At 39.9% G+C, this 20,721-nt stretch overlaps 1 protein-coding gene across 9 annotated transcripts in view; it reads left to right on the forward strand.

Moving 5' to 3' along the window:
• Positions 1–20,721, forward strand: part of KLHL3 (kelch like family member 3) — a 278,377-nt gene that overhangs the window by 144,562 nt on the left and 113,094 nt on the right. For 3 of the 9 annotated variants that reach the window (XM_058735748.1, XM_058735762.1, XM_058735755.1), the window contains one exon: positions 18,580–18,689. The exons of 4 other annotated variants lie outside the window; for them this stretch is intronic. In XM_058735748.1, coding sequence (XP_058591731.1) covers positions 18,580–18,689 — 110 coding nt within the window. Of the gene's footprint in view, positions 1–18,245; positions 18,690–20,721 lie in introns of those variants that run through there. 2 more of the 9 variants (XM_058735758.1, XM_058735776.1) reach the window with 1 other exon arrangement.

The following is a 20,721-nucleotide window of genomic DNA, read 5'->3' on the forward strand; positions in this document are numbered from 1 at the left end:
TAAAGCGTTAGGGTAATTTAGTGAAAACATTTGACTGAAAAATTTCAAAGCTAGATTATACGTGATATAATAGCTAATGACCTATGAGGACCATTATATTGCTATCTTCCCTTTTTGTTTTCTCCATTAGTTTTTACTGCAGAAATGTTTACCAGTTTTTCCATATGATGGCTATATATATTACTTAGGACATTTCATTACTGTCTGAAAAAATAAGAAAGGTACCACTGATTATGTTTGCTATGTGTCTTGTGTTAAGTATTTTATGTGCATGATTTATTTCAGTCCTTAGAATAATTCTTTGATGATATCCTGTTATCTCTGTGTTATGTATTAGCTATGGGCTTACCTAATTTAAGTAATTTGCTTAAGATCATGTAGCTATTGGGAACAAGAAATAGGCATCTTTTCCCTTATTTTTAAAAAGCATATTGTAAAGGGAGAAAAAAAAATTGCTCCTCCCATTTTCTCCTAATGCCGAGATAACCTGTGTTAACAGTCTACTTCTAGATCTTTTCTTTGCATAACTTGCATAGCAAGATGAATAGTTACATATGCATATATCTGAATTTTAACATCAAAGATGGCCTTCCATATTTCTACACGTATCTTATATGACTCTATGGTGTGCTGTAGTAAAAAAACACACCATAATTTATTGATTGGCATGTTTCCAGTTTTTCTTCTCATAATTTAAAACTTTTTGCAAGCCTTGTGTTGCCATTTAAACATTTAAAAGCAGAAAAAACAAGTTTGGGAGCCTGGTTGAAGCTGTTGGTTATACTGGTATCCAGATAGTTCTTTAAGAAATCTGCTAGAGCCTTAAAAGGATTTTTTGGATATTTACAGTCCTAACATTTTCAATTTTACTTCTGTCAACTTTCCGCCCAACTTTGTGTTTCAGTTTTTTTGTGAGAAAGTTGATTAAAAAATACATAATTTATCTCCATTAAAAAAAAAGCGCCTTAGTAGTGCCCTTATATTCTGAAGGGACTGTACGTTAAGGTCTGGGATTTTATAGCAATAAATAGGCAGTTTATTGTTCTTTACTAGTTCATTCTACCTAAAATGTGTAGCATCATATTTTAGTTGTGTGTGAATAGAGATTTTTCACTGCAGAAATCGCTTTTATAAAAGTTGAATTTTAAGTGATTTGCTAAGTACTTCCTCAAGAAACTCTGAGAAAGAATACAAAAGAACAGATGGGAAGTGGTATACTGGGAGAGATTTACTCTGGATCAGAGGTGGGCAATGCCCAAAATCTCAATTTCCAGTTGAAATGTGAATTCAGATCTTACTATTTAACCTTGGTAAGTCCACTTATTTTCTTTTACTATTTAACCTTGGTAAGTCAATTTATTTTCTTTGGACTTCTTTTTCCTGTGATGTGGAGACTAATTGCTTAGATCCTTTCCAACTTCATACTCTTAGTTTTTAGTCTTGTTTGGTAATTATTCAGTAACAGCTTTGAAGAGGAATCTTTGGATGAGTTCCTATAATTCATTAAACAATTTATTGGACATGACTTAGCTAAAAAGTAAGGATGAGCCCTTGCTCACAACATGATACCCACGGTTTAGTTTGGGTGGTGGGAATTTAAACAATTATGATAGAGTGTGAGCATTTTAGTCAGACATATAAGCAGTAGTGGGGACTTCTTTTTGTGGGTCATTTCACTGACCCACAATGTTAAACATGAGAGACATTTGCACTAGTTTTGTCATTTAGGTTGAGTTGGTCAAGGACATTCCACACCTTAGACCAAAATGCAGATCATGATGTATTGGGCTGTTTACATTTTTTCTTGCCATTACTAGACCACAAAGACCTTAAAAGCACATCATCTATTTTTTGAAATTATTTTGCATTATGATTGATGGTTTTTGTGAAGTATTGGTAGCAAAATCAGCTTAAGGGAGGCAGAACTTAAAAGTATTCAATGTTAGAAAACCAAAACGGTTGAAATATTAAGTGGGAAATGATAATCAGTGCATATTAATGAATCTTTCCATAAGGAGTATAATTCATACTTTGAAGACCCCTTTTATTAAGCTAAAGTTAGCAGCATCCTTACCATTCTTGCATTTTCATCTTGTAAATATCTTTCCAATATTTTGACTTATTAGTTGATTTTAAAATAGAATTTTGTTAGAAATAACTTCTACAGTAATTCAGTTTCTTTTTAATTCAGTTTCTTTTCTGTAAGAAAAGTTTCTTATAGAAAAGAAACTGAATTAGCCATAATTGAAAAGTTATGTGTTCTCTAAATTTGATTTTTAAAATGGAGTTAATATTTGTATAATTTGGGGGGAGGCAGTATTTGAGAAATAAGTGGGCATGAATTATTAGCCTCAAATTGAATTTGACTTTAGCACATTGTGAATGTTCTTGATGCTTACATTTAGTCTTTTACTAAATATAACGTGTGGAATTTGTTGGGAAATAGAATTTATTGCTCATTTCAAAGACCTACAACTAACTGGTTTCAGAAAATTAGCCTTTGACTTTGGAACTTGCTTTTGGGTGAACTTCACATTTTCCCTAAATGAGAATTTAAATGCTACTAGATAAAACGTTTATCATAAAAAGGTGATATTTGAAAACTGCTCTTAAAATAGAAATCCCAAAGTAGGAAGGGTAGAAAGGGCGCTTGAGTCTCATGTATTTACTTTTATAGCTCCTTTTTTACTTGCACTTGGAGCTGGATGAGTTGAATATTCAAAGAACAAAAAGATTCAAGAAGCTACCTTGCTAGGCATTCTTATCTGTGCTTCCTTTTCTACCTAGGCAGATTTTCTTAGGCTCCTTTGATTCTTTTATTATTTCGGTTTGCTTGAAACAAACACCACCCACCCCTCCGAAAACCACCCGAAAGAGTTTTGTGACATCCATCTGCTCTAAAATTCTCTGATGTGAACTTTTACCATTTAAACGACATGTGTATTTTCCAGTGTTTACCATCAGTTTTATCAGGTATTGATTACCTTTGTGCAAAAGACATCTAGGCTCTGGAGATACACAGCAGTGAGACATACATGATTTCTGTCTTCAAATAACTTCCATTCTGATTGGAATTCAATTTGTTTTGAAATGGTGGATCCTTTCCTTTTCAGCATCATGCACCGTTTAGGTTGTTTACACCATACAAATTGGAGTTAGTTCCATTGTTATTTAGTATACATTCTTGGATTTTATTAAAGCTTCACTCTTTCTCTGATTACTTATTTGGATACCATATGAAAGGTGCATTTTTTGTTTTCTGATGCTTATGTTGCAAATATAATTGGCCTCAGAGTAAGCATCTGATTTAATATTTCATAGTCCTTAAGGACTTTTTTTTTTTTTTTTTTTTTTTGCATCAAATAGACAAGATGTCTGAAGATGTCACTTTCTAGTTTTGTGACCTTGAACAATTTGGCCTGAACCTCAGTTTCCTTGTCTTCAAAAAGGAGAGACTTTTACCTGATACCTGTCTCACAGGGTTGTTGAACAGATTGAGTGAAAAAATCCATTTAAAGGACTTAAACTATCTTGTCTGGCACATAGTAATGTTAACATTATGACCTCTGATAACAGTTACGACTGCCTAGCAAAAGGTGTACCTTTATTTAACCCCCAACCACACGATATTTGCACAGTTAATGAGGTGAATGAGTAACTGTCTCAAAAAGAGTAGTGACATAGGCATATATAGTCTAGATCATTCTTAATACTGTGATTAAAAATACTGTTTTTAACCCAGCCTTTGCCCTTCACTTGTTGGGTGAGCTTGAATATGGGAGCCCCCTAAACCTCTGCTGTTTTAACTCCAGTAGGAGAGAGATGAACCATGATAGCTACCTGTAAGTGTTTAAGTATTTGTTATTATAAGGAAGGTATAAATTATGTTAATGTTGAGGAGAAGTGACTTCTAGTTAGGAAGAAAGATCAAGAACAGCATTGTGGAGGATAGAGCACTGGCCAATAAAAAATTGGCCAAATGGAGACGATTGGGAAGAAAGAGGTAATTGCAGGTAAAGGGTCAAATAGGCAGTGACCTGGAGCCTGTGTGCTAAGCACTGTACTAATTACATTTACAAATGTTCTGACTGGATCCATTCGCTAATCCTCTCCTTCACAGATTGGTGGCTGAAGCTCACCTCAGAAAGATTCAGTAACTTTTCCAAGGCCACTCACCTGGCAGAAAGGTTGAGTTGGGGTTGAGTCCAAGTCTGATTTCGATGTTCATGCTGTTCCCACTAAACTTCAGATACACGTGGCTAATTTGTACTAAGGGTAAAGGAGATTTGTGGAAAATAAATTGGAAGAAGTTGAAACCACGTTACTCAGGTCTTTTACTCAGTGCTAGGGAGTTTGGACCTTATCTGGCAGGCAGTGGAAGTCACTAGAGGTTACTGAGCAATAATAGTGGTAGTGGGTGCAATTTAGACAGATTAACTCCCTAGCACTGAGTAAAATAGTTGGCATTTCAATGATATTTTGGGTGACAAGGTTGTTAAGACAACTGATGTTAATCAGGTAAGAAAAGAGATCATGAACAAGGGGGGTAGTGCTGGAAATTAACTGAGGGGATTTGTAGGAAGCTGTGAAAGTAAAATTGTCATATGACTGGATATGTAAGGAACAAGGAAGGAAGGAGTAGTTTAATGAGAATTACTGTGTAACTCGGAGGATGGTGATGCCCCTGGGAATGGGAAGAAGAGATTTAGAAGGAAGGTTTGGAACATAGGTGAAGATGCTGGTAAGCACTTTAATGTATTGTGTCTTTTGCACATAGCTTATAGCATTACAAAATGGTTACTATGCTAACCATTACTCTTTGCCTCTCCAGGCCCACTCTCCATCTTTCTCTTAAGGTGTTCTTGGGAACTTGATTCTTAAAGAACTGCATACGCTTTTTTTTTTTTTAATTTGAAACTTATTGTCAAATTGGTTTCCATACAACACCCAGTGCTCATCCCAACGGGTGCCCTCCTCAATGCCCATCACACACTTTCCCCTCCCTCCCACCCTCCATCAACCCTCAGTTTCTTCTCAGTTTTTAAGGGTCTCTTATGGTTTGGCTCCCTCCCTCCCTAACTTTTTTTTTCCTTCCCCTCCCCCGTGGTCTTCTGTTAAGTTTCTCAGGATCCACATAAGAGTGAAAACATACGGTATCTGTCTTTCTCTGTATGACTTATTTCACTTAGCATAACACTCTCCACTTCCATCCATGTTGCTACAAAAGGCCATATTTCATTCTTTCTCATTGCCAAGTAGTATTCCATCGTATATATAAACCACAATTTCTTTATCCATTCATCAGTTGATGGACATTTAGGCTCTTTCCATACTTCGGCTGTTGTTGAAAGTGCTGCTATAAACATTGCAGTACAAGTGCCCCTATACTTGACACGTCATCTCCAAAGGCAAGGGAATTAAAAGCAAAAATGAACTATTGGGACCTCATGAAGTTAAAGAGCTTCTGCACTGCAAAGGAAACAATCAACAAAACTAAAAGGCAACCGATGGAATGGGAAAAGATATTTGCAAATGACGTATCAAAGGGCTAGTATCCAAAATCTATAAAGGACCAAACTCCACACCCAAAAAACAATCCAGTGAAGAAATGGGCAGAAAACATGAATAGACACTTCTCTAAAGAAGACCTCCAGATGGCCAACAGGCCATGAAAAGATACTCAATGTCACTCCTCATCAGGGAACTACAAATCAAAACCACACTGAGATATTACCTCACACCAGTCGGAGTGGCTAAAATGAACCAATCAGGAGACTATAGATGCTGGAGAGGATGTGGAGAAATGGGAACCCTCTTGCACTGTTGATGCATACTGTCTTCTTTGGTTTCTTGGGTTTAGGCACTGGGAGAAACCAGCAGGAGATCTTAAGAGTGAGAGAGAGGTGAGGTCCACATATATGTTCCTCCTGCTCCCCAAATACACATTTGTATTCAGCAGACAGATTTTTATTGGCCACAGCTCTATTCAATAGCTCTCTCACAGCTCTAGGTTCTGGCTCTTGGTGACCCCTCCCTCCTATAGTCACTTCAGATTTGCTGTTGCTAACCCCAAGATGGTTCCCAGACGTTGATATTCCTGTGTCCACAGCCTTGTAAATAATTCCTTTTATTAACACCTGTGTTTTCTTTTATTTTGTTAGTGAAAAATTTTAAATCCCTTCCACCTTTTCTAATGACTTGATCTTCCAGGTACCATCAAACTTGGAGAAGACCTAGCTATTTGCTCTAAGTTACTTTCCTTTCCTGTCATGAGTTTTCTCACATTGTTTGAAATTTAGTGTCCTTATTTCCTACTGTGTTAGGTTAAAGTTATGACTCTTCTGCCTATGATTTAGCTGAAAATACAGCAGTGAACAAGAGACAAAAATCCCTGCCCTCAGTAGGGTTTATATTTTAGTGGAGAGAGACAGACAATGAAATACAATAAATTGCATGGTATGTTAGAAGATGATGAGTGAATGGTATAGAAAAATTAACTTAAGGAATAGGGAGTGCTGTAAGGCAGGATGTTTGTGAAAATGGTGCATTTTAAAATAGGGTGGTATAGACACTTCTCTAAAGAAGTCATCCGGATGGCCAACAGGCACATGAAAAGATGTTCAACGTCGCTCCTTATCAGGGAAATACAAATCAAAACCACACTCAGATATCACCTCACGCCAGTCAGAGTGGCCAAAATGAACAAATCAGGAGACTATAGATGCTGGAGAGGATGTGGAGAAACGGGAACCCTCTTCCACTGTTGATGGGAATGCAAATTGGTGCAGCCGCTCTGGAAAGCAGTGTGGAGGTTCCTCAGAAAATTAAAAATAGACCTACCCTATGACCCAGCAATAGCACTGCTAGGAATTTACCCAAGGGATACAGGAGTACTGATGCATAGGGGCACTTGTACCCCAATGTTTATAGCAGCCCTCTCAACAATAGCCAAATTATGGAAAGAGCCTAAATGTCCATCAACTGATGAATGGATAAAGAAATTGTGGTTTATATACACAATGGAATACTACGTGGCAATGAGAAAGAATGAAATATGGCCTTTTGTAGCAACATGGATGGAACTGGAGAGTGTGATGCTAAGTGAAATAAGCCATACAGAGAAAGACAGATACCATATGGTTTCACTCTTATGTGAATCCTGAGAAACTTAACAGAAACCCATGGGGGAGGGGAAGGAAAAAAAAAAAAAAAGAGGTTAGAGTGGGAGAGAGCCAAAGCATAGGAGACTGTTAAAAACTGAGAACAAACTGAGGGTTGATGGGGGTGGGAGGGAGGGGAGGGTGGGTGATGGGTATTGAGGAGGGCACCTTTTGGGATGAGCACTGGGTGTTGTATGGAAACCAATTTGACAATAAATTTCATATATTGAAAAAAAAATAGGGTGGTATAGATAGGTCTCTCAGAGAAAGTGACAATTGAGGAAACACTTTAAGGAAATGGGGAAGTGAGTAGTGCAGATATATAGGGGAAGAGCATTACAGGTAGAGGATTAGGAAAGCAGAAGCTCTGGGGTAGTATTGTGCCTGACCTTTTTGAGGACGAGCAAGTTGGTGATGGTGGGGGAAGAGGAGCAAAGGAGTGACTGATCAGGTCAGAGAGTGGCCAGACCATGCTGGGACTTGGAAGCTGTTGTAAGGATTTTGGCTTTTGCCACATGAATGGTGCACCATTTCAGAGTTTGAACAGAGGAGTGTAATTATCTGCCTTGATTTTTAATAGTCTCTCTGGCTTTCCATCTGTTAGAACAGAATTCCTATTCCTTTGGTATAGTTGCTTTCAATGAGGGTTAATGAGCAAAGCAACGAGAGCAACTTGGCCTAAGGTGAAAAAACCCACAATCTCTTTAATTCTACATGTGTATGTGTAATATATATGTGTGTGTGTATATATACATATATATATGTGTGTATATATGAGAGAGATTGATTATACTTGGCTGAAATGAATCTTTAATTGGTGCTGTGCTCTCTGTAGAGGGCCTCCTTGCAAGATTGACCCTTGTCAGGGCACTTCGATTGAGGGAATGTTCCTAACTGAGAAGGGTGGTCCACTGTGTCTAGACTGTCTAGGTTCACTTGCAATCTGATCTATGCTAAACACCTTTCCTTCTGGGAGTCTGGAATTTTGATAAGTGCTAGATAGTGAGTGCCTATAAAACCTTGAGTACTGAGTCTTTGGCAGCAACATTACACAGAAGCGTATTCTCTGTGACCCCTCATGGTAGGGAGAGAGCAAAGAGAGGTTTTGTACATGGATTCCTCTAGACTACCTGTGTCTTTTTTCCTTATGATTGGACTGTGTATCCTTAACTATGTGACTATTAAACTTTAGCTGTGAGTACACTTAGTGCTGAGTTCTGTGATTTCTTGTAGCTAGTCTCTCAGTGTTGTGTTGGTCTTGGGAACACCAGACACAGGTGATGTGTGTGTGTGTGTGTGTGTGTGTGTGTGTGTGTGTGTGTGTGTTATCAATTTAAGTGGAAAACATCATGTTGTGCGTAGAAGGTGGAGTTTTCAAAAAACCTGTCACATAGGTCAGCCAGCCCTATGTTGAATGGAGAGCTCTTCTGGGAAGTTTTTACTTTGTTAATTTCTTTAAAAGCTCTAGGTCTTTTCATTTATTATATCTTCGAGCAGTTTTGAGAGGCTTCTGGCAGTTTTGAGCATGGGAAGACTCACTGCCATCATGTACATCCTTTGTAAGCAAGTTTATAAAAAGGACCGCCTTATATCGGTCTTTAAAATGATCTAAGTGAAGGAAATTGTTGACATAGGCACCATAAATGATTCCTTAGGGAGAAAAGAAATATAACTATTAGAAGCAGCAGCATCCCCTAACAGATGTAGTTATGTCAGTATGTTAGAAGGATCACATTTTGTTTGCTTGTAAAGTCTCTGCAATGAAATGTATAGCAAGCTGGTCTGATTTTATGACTTTGTATTACTCCCTTGGGAAGGAAGTTATCCTGTCCTGATCTTTTAATGAGAAGAATTTGATAAAGAGAAGATGAGACTTGGGTCACAGAAGGGAGATTATGGCAAAAATGCCCATTTGACAGATCTCTGTCTTCTCAATTTCTGCTTTCTGACTTCAGAGTCACAGCCAGTTGCCCTCAAATCTCTGGATCCATAAAGCTGTGAGCTTGAAAGCTTTTATTTTCAATTGGTAGAACTATTTGTTTGTTACCTTCCAAATGATTTTAATCACAGTTTTGTACTTTTACAACTGAAATTGCAGACAGTAACTTCTCCATAGGCTGGGAAAGTTGATGAATAAGGAGGGCAAATATGGATGTACTTAGTAAGAACTATGAAATTAATCATATCCTTTGGCTCTAGGACTCCAATACTAGGAGTTTAACCTAAGAAAACAATTCAGTGAAAGGAGAAACAGGCTTTGTGCAGTTATTATAACATTGTCTATAAAAAGAGATTAAAACTATAAATGTTAAACATTGGGGAAATGTTTACTAAATTGTGCTCTGTGTTGTTGTTGTTGTTTGCCGTTAGTTATATGTTTTCATGTGTATAATTTCTCCAACCAGCTTGTAAGCTTTTTGGCATTGTATTCATGTAGGATTTATGTTGTAGCTCCCTGGTACAGCCCATTGCATAGACAGACTGAAATAGTCCATGAGACTGCATTGTAAGAATGTGGTTGTGGAGAGTGACCAGGGAAATGTTTACTGGATTGTGCTCTGTGAAAGGGTGAAGTGTTAGAAACCTGTTGTCCGTCAGTAGGTGAATGGATGAACAAAATGTGGTGTATACATACAATGGAATATTATTCAGTCATAAAAAATGAAATTCTGACACATGCTACAACATGGGTGAACCTTGAAAGCATTATGCTAAATGAAATAAGCCAGATACAAAAGGACAACTGTATGATTGCACTTATATGAGGTGTTTAGAATAGACTAGTTCATAGAAACAGAAAGTAAGAATAGAGATTACCAGGGCCTTGGGGGAGGAGAGAGAATAGAGAGTTAACTGTTTAGTGGAGTTTCTGTGGGAATGATGAAAAAGTTCTGGAGATGAATAGAGGTGATGGTTGTACAACATTGTGAATGTACTTAATGCCACTGAATTGTACACTTAAAAACAGTTAAAATGGTAAGTTATATGTATATTCCACCACAATAAAAAATTACAAAAATATGTAGTAACATGTATTATTTAATGTAGTATATAATATGTAAGTATATTAAAGTAGCAGGATTAAATGAACCTTTTAAATTGTTGTTGTTTAATTTTAAGTGAAGTCATGAGAAATTGTAATTACCTAGTTGCAACTATTTACAATTACGAATATCCTTTTTAAACCTCCACAAAATTACTTACCCAGTGTGCACCTTTATTTCTCTTCCTTTGGCCCTGCTCCCTCCTCCCCCAAATTGAAAGTTGTGTCCTCCTACACTGAGTTCCCAGTCCCTTTCTGCACTTCTCTTGAATCTCTTGTTGTTGTTGTATGTTGTTGTTGTTGTTGTTGTTTCACCATTGTTTATATGTTTCCATGTGTAATTTCCCCAACCTGCTTGTAAGCTCTTTGGCATTTTATTCATGTAGGATTTATGTTGTAGCTCCCTGGTACAGCCCATTGCATAGACAGACTGAAATAGTCCGTGAGACTGTGTTGTAAGAATGCAGCTGTGGTGAGTGACCAGAATGTTTGAACATTCTTGCTCATGGGTTTTACATTATGTTCAAGCATTGTGTCTCTCTCAATTCTCTGTACCTGCTAGATGTGCAGACCTGACCTCATTCGCGTACACATCACGTATTCTTGATTTTGGTGCTATGCCTTATCTGTATTTTACATTTTCATGTAAAACAAAACAAAACAAAACAAAACAAAACAAAACAAAACAAAAACAGTTTTCTTTGTACCCAGAAAGGAAAGAACCAAGGAGGTGAGACAGGAGATAGAGTTCTGCAGGTAGAGAACCAGTGCAGTCAATTTAAAATTAAAACTACCTATGAAAAAGTTGTAAGTAGGAATTAATACTCATTTTTGAACAGAATATTCTGTGAAGGAAGCAGATTGCCTCCCTCTATTTAGGTCATTGGTGTAAGTGATTAGGTCTAGCTTTTATTATGAAGAGATGTACATATTTGCCAGCAGAGGGCACCAGCTGCTGATTCCAGAGAGGAAGGAATTTTTACAAAGGTCCTGAATTTGAGTGTTCACAAAGTACTAACAGTGGTGTGAAGCCCCCTGCTTGCTGGTATAGTTGGTCTGGTTTTTCTTTGACTCAGATGGGGTCCAGCGGTGTGCTCCCAGCTGTCCCCAAGAGCAGTCTTTGGCTAGGTCTGATTGGTAAGCCAAGGGACCAGAGGAGTCTATAGTAAAGGATTTTATAGTAGTAAGTGTTTGGAAGCATTAGATACCAGCCTGTGTTAATATCTTTAAGGAGTTCATTTGCTGTTGTTCTCCTGTTGATAGGTGAGGTGGAAGAGGTGTTAAGCCAGGCTTATGAGGACCTGGTTCTATGTCCCACTTGGTCCCCTAGTCAACTGGGTGATCTTGAGCCAGTTGCTTTCTTTCTCTCAGCCTCAGTTGGCTTATCTCTGAAATGGAAGTAGTAAGAGGGAGAAAATGCCTGCCATGCACAGTAGTTAATACTGGTCTTTGGAGTCAGGCACACCTGGGTTCAAACCTTTGAGGCTGTGGTCAAGCCATTTAACTCTCAGAATCTTAGTTTCCTCACATGTATGATGTATGTTCTGGTGGAACTCATGTTTATTTGATTACTTTTGAAAATAACTTCTTTTTGCCTATAGACCCCCTTCACCCATTTCTCTCTCCCCTCACCCCTGCCTCTGATGATGACTAGTCTCTTCTCTATGAGCTTGCTTGTTTTGTTTTGTCTTTTTTAGATTCTGAGAGAGATCATGCGGTATCTTTCTTTCTCTTTCCAACTCATTTCACTTGTAACGCCAATGGGGTCCACCCATGTTGTCACAAATGGTAAGATTTCTTTTTTATGGTTGAATAATACTCCACTGTACGTGTGTGTGTATACACATACATACATACAACCTTATGGTTGTTTCCATGCCTTGTCTATTGTGAAAAATGTTATAGTGAACGTGGGTGTGCAGATATATAGATATCTTTTTGAGTTAGTGTTTTCATTTTCTTCAGAAGTGGAATTTGCTGGATCAAATGTAGTTTCATTGTCGATTTTTTGAGGAACATCCATACTGTTTTCCATTGTGGCTGTACAATTTACATTCCCACCAACAGTGCACTCTGGCTCCCTTTTCTCCACACTTGTTATTTTTTGTCTTTTTGATACTAGCCATTCTAAGAGGTATGAGGTTTTGATTTGCATTTCCCTGATGATGAGTGATGTTGAGCATCTTTTCATGTACCTGTTGGCCATCTGTATGCCTTCCTTAGAAAGATGTCTATTCAGATCCTCTGCCCATTTTTAAATTGGATTGTTTTTATGCAGTTGAGTTATATGAGTTCTTCATATATTTTGGATATTAGCCCCTTATCAGAGATATGACTTGAAAATATTTTCTCCCATTCAGTAGGTTGCCTTTTTATTTTGTTGATTGTTTGCTGTGAACAAGAGTTTTAGTACGATGTGATCTCATTTATTTTTGCTTTTGGTGTCAGATTAACAAAAAGTCATTGCCAAGACCTTTGTCAAAGAGCTTACTGCTGATGTTTTCTTCTAGGAATTTTATGGTTTCAGGTCTTACATTCAAGTTTTTAATCAGTTTTGCGTTGATTTTTTGTGTATGGTGTCAGGTACTGGTTTAGTTTTACTCTTTCGTGTGTGGCTTTCCAATTTTCCCAACCTCATTTACTAAAGGGACTGTCCTTTCCCCACTGTGTATTTTTTCTTTTTAACATTTATTTTTTTGAGAGACAGAGATAGAGCGTGAGCAGGGGAGGGGCAGAGAAAGAGGGAGTCAACAAATTCTGAAGCAGGCTTTAAGCTTTGAGCTGTCGGCACAGAGCCCAATGCAGGGCTCGAACTCACAAACCACAAGATCATGACCTGAGCTGAAGTCGGATGCTTAACCAAGTGAGCCACCCAGGTGCCCTTCCCCACTTTTTATTCTTGACTCTTTGTCAGAAATTAATCGATCATTTATATATGGGTTTATTTCTAGGTTCTCTGTTCTGTTGGTCTATGTGTCTGCTTTTGTGGTAATACCATATTATTTCGATTACTATAGCTTTGTAATGTAGCTTGAAATCAAGGAGCATGATGCGTCCAGTTTTGTTCTTCTTTCTCAAGATTACTTGGCCTATTTGGGGGTATTTTGTACTTCCATGCAAGATTTAGGAGTATTTGTTCTATATCTTTGAAAAATGCCATTGGAATTTTCATAAGGGTTACACTGAATCTGTAGGTTGCTTCAGGTAGTATGGACATTTTAATGATATTCTAACTGAGCATGGCATATCTTTCCTTTTGGTTGTATCTTTTTAAATTGCTTTTGTTCATGTCTTACAGTTTTCAGTACACAGACCTTTCACCTCCTTGGTTTAATTTCTCCCTAAGTATTTCTTTTTGGATGCAGTTGTAAATGGGATAGTGTTTTTATTTCTCTTTCTGATAGTTCATTATTAGTATATAGAATGCAGTAGATTTTTGTGTATTGATTTTCTATTTTGCAACTTTACTAAATTTGTTTATTAGTTATAACAGAGGAAGGAACTCTTCCAAACTCACTTTATGAGGGCACAATTATCCTAATACTAAAACCAGACAAGGATGCCACAAGAATATTACAGGCCAATATCCCTGATTAACATAGATACAAAAATTCTTAACAAAATATTAGCAAACTGAATTAGTCAACAGTAGATTAAAAGGATCATACATTGTGATCAAGTGGGATTTATTCCAGGGTTGCAAGAATCGTTCAGCATCTGCAAATCAGTCACTGTGATATACCACATCAACAAAATGAAGGATAAAAATTATATGATTCTCAGTAGAAGCAAAAAAAAAAATTGCCAGAATTCATCATCCATTTATAACAAAAACTCTCCACAAATTATATATAGAAGAAATGTACCTCAACATGATAAAGGCCATATATGACAAAACCACAGTCAACATCATACTCAATGGTGAACAGCTGAAATCTTTTCCTCTAAGGTCAGGAACAAGACAAGGATGTCCACTTTCACCAGTTGTATTCAACATAGTATTGGAACTCCTAGCCAGAGCAATTAGGCAAGGAAAAGAAATAAAAAGGATCTAAATTGGAAAGGAAAAGGTAAAACTTGTCACAATTTGCATGGTATCACATGGTATTATATGTAGAAAACTCTACAAAGATCTCCATCAAGAACCTGTTTGAATTAATAAACACATTCAGTAAAGTTGTAGGGTACGAAGTCAGTCTACAAAAATCTGTTGTGTTTGTGTACATCTCACATTTAATACAGGGATAATAGTCCATTCTCACAGGTTTGTTATGATGATTATATGAGAAAGTTACCTGTAAAGCCTTGAGTACAGAGTCTCGTCCAGAGTAAATGGCCAGGGATGGGAGCACCTGTTAATTTCCAGGGAATGTTACCTTAAGTTAAAGGAGATGAGGGACGTGAAGCGCATTGTAAGCTTTAAAGTGTGACACAAGTGCCATGTGTTATGAAATTCTTGAAACCACCCAGCACATGGGTGGGTTCTTTCACCCTCAGGGGAAGAATCCTGAGGGAGGCCAGGTATTACTTGGGATGAGGTGGGCTTCAAGTTCCTTTTCAGTTTCTACCTGATTTCGTGGGCTTCAAGTTCCTTTTCAGTTTCTACCTGATTTCCGGGGGCAGTCAGAGCACCTCTAGGGGAAATCTACCCCTCAGGTGGTCCAGAATCTAAGGGGAAATTCTGGTGATACAGGTGTGGGTGGGCCTTAATTTAGCTCTGATTTTGCTTAGTCCTTGGTGGCCAGTTGGTAGCAGGGATCATGGGAGATGTGGAAGTGGCTCCAGGGGAGGCCTGGGTCTGTGCTTCTGGCACAAGGTAGTTTGGCAGACTTTCTTCTTGACCTCAGAACCGAAGACTGTAGTTTGATAACATTGGCATAGGCAATGAAAATATCTAATGTTTACTGGTGCTTATTGCAGGCAGGGTTGTATGCTAAGTGCTTTATAGACTTTTATATTGAAATCTCACAGTCCTAGGAAGTAGGTACTATTATTATCTCCTTTTTGCAGATGAGAAAATTGAGACATAAAGTAATTTGCCAAGGGTCATGTTTCTGCTAAGTACGTTTGGATCCTGGTCTTTCTCATTCTGATGGTTTGAGCTGTTTGAGCTCTTTTCTTTTGTTCTTAGTGGTCTTTACATTTAGCTATGCATTAGAATCTCCTATGAAGTTCATTGAAATTCCTGCTTCTTGGACCCCAATTCTGTAGGTGTGAGGTCGAGTCTGGCACTGTAGTGTTTTTGCTTTTTTCCCAGATTTATTTAGGTATAACTTACATAAAATAAAATGCACCCATTTTAAGTGTTTAGTTTGATGTAATGTAGTAGTTGTATACAATCATCTCAGTATTACCACAGTCAAGATACAGAACATTTCCATAACCCTAAAAAGTTTCATTGTGCATTTTGACCACCTGATTCGTACAGTTTTAACCAGCTAGGCCAATGGTTCTGACACACAGGTGGCGGACCACTGTACTGTGTTATGGTGTCTGCAGATGTGAGGAACTGAATGCCTAGAGAAGGAAGAAAAAAGTGAAAAAAAGAAAAAAGATACTTGGAAAGAATGGTTGATTTTACTGTTTCCAGATAAGCTATGCTGTACTGGCTCCCTGTGGAGAGATGGAGTGTGGAGAAAAGAACTTTCTAGACCAAAAGCAGTTAAATAAAAACAGTTTCTTTTCCTAACATGGTTTCTTCCTGAGCCACATAAAGCTGAAGAATTCTGTACAAATTTGGTGTGGATGGCTGGGCAGATTGCTTTGGATGGAGAGTTGGGGCCACTAGCTACAATTGGTGAGCTGTGGAGAAGCCTTGGGTGTGGGAAGGTGGGCCTAAGATACTGTTGCTGTGCAGTTCAAGGATGGGACCTCTTCCCCACCAGGCAGACACCAATTTGGTTCCATTTGATTTTCCTCTGCTGCAAGAATCCAATAGCATCTCTTCTTAATCTGAAGTTCAGTCAGGAAAATTAGCCTAAAGCAAATAGTTTCAGACTGTGGCCCAAAGAACATTTGGATAATAAAGTAGAAAATGTAAAATGTAGCTCTGAAATTAGAGAAAGTTAGGGTGGGAACTTTGTGCCAGGAATCTGGAGACCTTGATTCTTGACTCAGCTCTGTTCCTGATTTTGTTAGATGACCTTCTCTGAATGTTCTCTGTACCTCTGTGGATACAGTGAATGGTTAATAAAGTGTGCAGGTAGCAATAATATGGTTTCAGCACATACATTGTAGTGACATTGGTTAGCACAGCAAAAATAGGTTGTGAAGGAAGTGCTGTAAAATTTTTATATTGACTGTGGAATGAAATCTGTATATACTCAGCTGTAAGTATTTCCTTTTCTGACCTTTTTCTTTTCTCTCTGGTTTATTAGATGTGACGTTTCCCCCCTTTCCTGTATGGGAAAATGGTCAATAAGGGTATAAAGGTGTAAAAGAAAGACTTATCTTATTCTTATGCTCCTTTTATGAATCACCCAGTTGTCTTCCTGGTGGATGTCTGCACTCTGGCACGGATTCTGGGATTCAGTTTCCTTGTTTGTGGTGTTCAGCTTCTCCTGGTCCCTGTGATTCACCTCGAGAGGAAATATCTGGAGCCGAGCCACAAGGCTGATTAGAGGAGGAAGGGACAGAGGGAGAAAGATATGAGGGGTGTTATTGTGAAAGGAAAAAGTGGTGATCTAGGGCTGTAGGATGTAAATAAAATAACCCAGACTGCATCTCGTTTGAGAAAGAGTGAGTTGGGGTAGTGGCCTTATCTAAGAGGACACTGAGGTGTCAGTGGGAGATAATCTTTGAGAATAACACCTTACCAGTTTCCATTCAGGGTCTGTAAAAGTTACTTCTAGTTTCTGTTACCTCAATGTGCCTCCCCTTCCCCTGTTCCACTGTTTCAAGGCTTTGTAGCAATGAAGAAATTCAACAGGTCGAAATTTTAACAGTCATAGAATAAACAGTCATCTCTCCTGCTTTCACATACATTATGTTATCCTCCCTGAAGACCTCTACAAAATATTAAGAGTCTAGTAAAAATTTCTTCTTAAACAGTCTTACAGATGAACAAACAAAATGGAACATTTAAGGCATTTTTTGAATCGTGTGATTTTAGAGCTGAAAGGGACCCTGGACTGATCCTGTGTTATAGAGGAGGAGGATCTGAGGTTCAAAGTGGGAAGAAGACTTGGCTGAAAGTCGCTCAGCTAGCTAGTGGTAGCATAGATCCTGAAAAGCCTAGGTTTGACCTGGATGGTTTGCCAATAGAGATGCTCATGTATGATTTAGAATAGAGATGCTCAAGTATGATTTTTCTGAGGCATTAAGGAAGCTTCTGAACCCATTTCTGTGGCTAACCAATCAGTAGTGGCAATTTGCCTCAATTTCCATTAAGCCTCTTGGCTGTGGCTAGGAGACACAGACTGCCCTTCTGCCTTCCCAAGATGATGTTTTAGAGTTACGAAAGTCTAAATTGAAGCTCAGCAGCTGGAGATTACAGGGTACAGGCGATCTTTGGCTGGAGATGGGGGTTCAGTGAGACTGACTAGTTGGAGCCACAGTTTCATTTAAATTTCAGTGCTTTGGGCAGATACTTCAGTGTTGTGCAATGAAATTTGTGGTCATTCAGTACCCTGTAGGGAAATCAACATGTGCAGTGTTCATTTTGATGGCTTCACTGCAGTCATCTTTGGCCCCTGGAGGCAAAATAGGGTTGGTTTCCATTTCACCTATGTCTACTGTTCCCTTTATAAAATTTCTCTCCACATTCTCAGAGCTATCAGACTCTTTCCCCCCTAATTTCTCTCCATCTGTCCGACTGTCAGAGCTACTGTAGATTTTGTGAGGAGGAATCAGAACGTGAGCTGTGACCTATAAGCTGATTTCCCCAGGTGGATATACTCCACTGCAAGCCACAGAGGGGCCTCCTCATTCCAGCAATCCTGCCGGGCTGACGGACTTGTAGACTATGGGGGCAGGGGTGGGGTTGGAGGGCGGGGGCCAGTGTTTCTTGGGCTGGTGAGGAACTGCCTGAACCTTTGCAGCGTAGGCACAGGAGATGGGAGCCCCCGGGGTGAGCTAGTCTCCAGAGCTGGGGATGCCTAGGCAGATGTGGAGGCAGCTGGAAAGGTGGCACCGCACTTGGGCCGCTGGAGCTGCGCTGTTCCTAGGAGACGGAGGAGCAGCAGCGAGCCTGCGGGGGAGGGGGAGCAAATGGGTTGCTGCGTTTAGCAGCTGAAAGGGCTGCAGGGAGCTCTGGGTAAGACATTTTCTGCTGCTGCCGCTTCTGCGGTAGAAGCTGCTGGGAGTAAGTCAGAGGAAGGAGGATCGAGAGGGAGGAGGCTTCATTTGCAGCCATGCTGAATCACTGTTGCTGATCAGATCTCCTGTTGGTTGGCTGGGAGAACCGAGAACAGAGCTACGATCTCCGGGTGCATGCACAGTTCAGCGGCTACCACCCCCGCTGGGCCTCGCACAATGGAGGGTGAAAGGTACGTATGTATTAAGTTGTGTGTGTGTGTGTGTGTGTGTGTGTGTGTGTGTGTGTGTGTGTACACGTATGCTTGTGGTGCAGCTACTAGCTTTTGTATCTGCATTGGCTAGGCTGGGTCGGAAGATCTCCCTGCCGATGGATCCGGGCAGACAGCAGAGTCAGAGCAGGGAAGCCCCCTTTTCCAGAGATCTGGCTTCCGCAAAGGCAGGTCTGGGTTTGCTGGGCAGTGGAGCACCCTGAAAGAAGGGACTTCCTGGTGGTGTTCGGGTATAGTTTCAGCATGGGCTGAATCAGGATTGTCTTTCTCAGGCTCTTTCAAGGAGGCGTTTCCCTTTCTTGACTACTTTCCAGGGGTGGTTTTTCTTTGGTGGGGGGTTTCTGATGTCACAGCAGGGCTGGCCTGGCATGGAGTGCTTACATTTTCACACTGAAGTGCTCAAATCTTTAGCTAGCATACCACGCTCCTGTCTATTCTAAAAGGGTGTGTGTGTGTGTGTGTGTATGTGTGCGCGTGTGTGCCTATATGCACACACAAGTTCAAATAAGAAGGAGAGAAACGCTTCCGATGATACTTGGTCTGAACTGATGTTCATTTTCATTGAAAAGTTTTTGAATGATACTGGAAGGTATGTGCTTTAGAGGAACTCTTGCTCTGTCCATCAGGGGTTCCTTATGAAATAGGAATAAACAGAAGGGAATTTAAGTATCTCTGTTGAGCTGGATGTAACTAGTGAGAGTTTATTTTCTGGCAGGCACGTGCATATATGCATTTTAAACTATTATCTGAGGATCTGATTCTTTTATTTCAGAGGTACTCTATGCAGTGCGGGGGTGGGTCATTCTTCTGTGCTAAAACGTCTCCTCCTGTTGTGTCAGCTTTTTGGTTCTGTGGGTCTGCGGCTGGTAGAGAACAAGGCTTGCCATTTTTCCTGAGATGAGGAGACAGCATGGAGCATTAGGCAGGGAGGGGTGAGGTGTGGCAGTGCACCATTGCGGGAGTGGGGGGAGTGCTGCTTTGAGTTGCAGGTTTGATGCAGATGATAACTGGCTGGTTGAATGGTAACAGGTTCATCTAACTCAGCACTGGTTTGTACCTCAATAAACACTTTCTTTTGCACGTATTGTCTCCACTGGTGCATCTCATGGGGCAGAATGATGCCATTAAACATCTCTAGACCCTGTTAAAATTGGCATGATTGTTGGGTGTCTTCCTGTCTGAAGAGGCCCCAGGGACTGCATTTCTCCATGTGACTCCCGCAGGAAGAGTCTGGGACTTTTTAGTCTGAGTGTGCTGCTGCTGCAGCTTCTCCCTCAGCGGTTTTTGCAACAGGGGCTTAGTGTTGGACTCTGTGTGGCCTGCTGGGCAACAGAGCATCCGGAGGCCTGTTTCCTAGGCTGGGAGCAGAGGTGGGTCGTGTCCTCACCTTCTGTTGGTGTGATAGTTAGTAGAAGGGCAGGGGCGAGGTGAATCGTGGTTTAGAGGTTCTGGATCAGGCTCATTTGCTTGACTGGTGGTGTGTGGGGGCTGAAGGGTCCTTGTGAGACTAGCAGTAGCTGATCAGGGTACTGCTTCCTGAGCATTTTTGGGCATCTTCTGTTTTCAGAAATGTAATGAGTCTTTGCCCTCTAGGAGATCTCTTGTTCTTCGATGCTCTGGTGCCTCTCTGCTGGGAAGGCTGATGTCCTGGGCTTTATAACACCTGCTTTTTGCACATGTTCTTTTGTCTTTCCCCTACTGGAGGCAGAGAGTAGTCAAGAAATACAAATTGAGCAGCTTCCAAGGTTCACCATGTCACCCAGCTCACTACTGTTTGTTTCCACTTCACGTCCAGCTCACCATGTCAGGCATTCAAGTCCTCTGAAATCTGGCTCAGTCTGCATTTGCTCTGCTTACCCATACCCCCACCAAGCAATCTTTTGGTCTGTTTTGTGACCATACATCCTGTATACTGCTCCATCCAGCCCCACATCCTTAGCTCCTGGCGTTCCTTTTGCCTGGAATGCCTTTTCCCATCTTCTTTTCCTAAAGT

This window comes from Neofelis nebulosa, chromosome 1 (genome assembly GCF_028018385.1).
Source record: "Neofelis nebulosa isolate mNeoNeb1 chromosome 1, mNeoNeb1.pri, whole genome shotgun sequence".
Taxonomy (NCBI): Eukaryota; Metazoa; Chordata; class Mammalia; order Carnivora; family Felidae; genus Neofelis; species Neofelis nebulosa.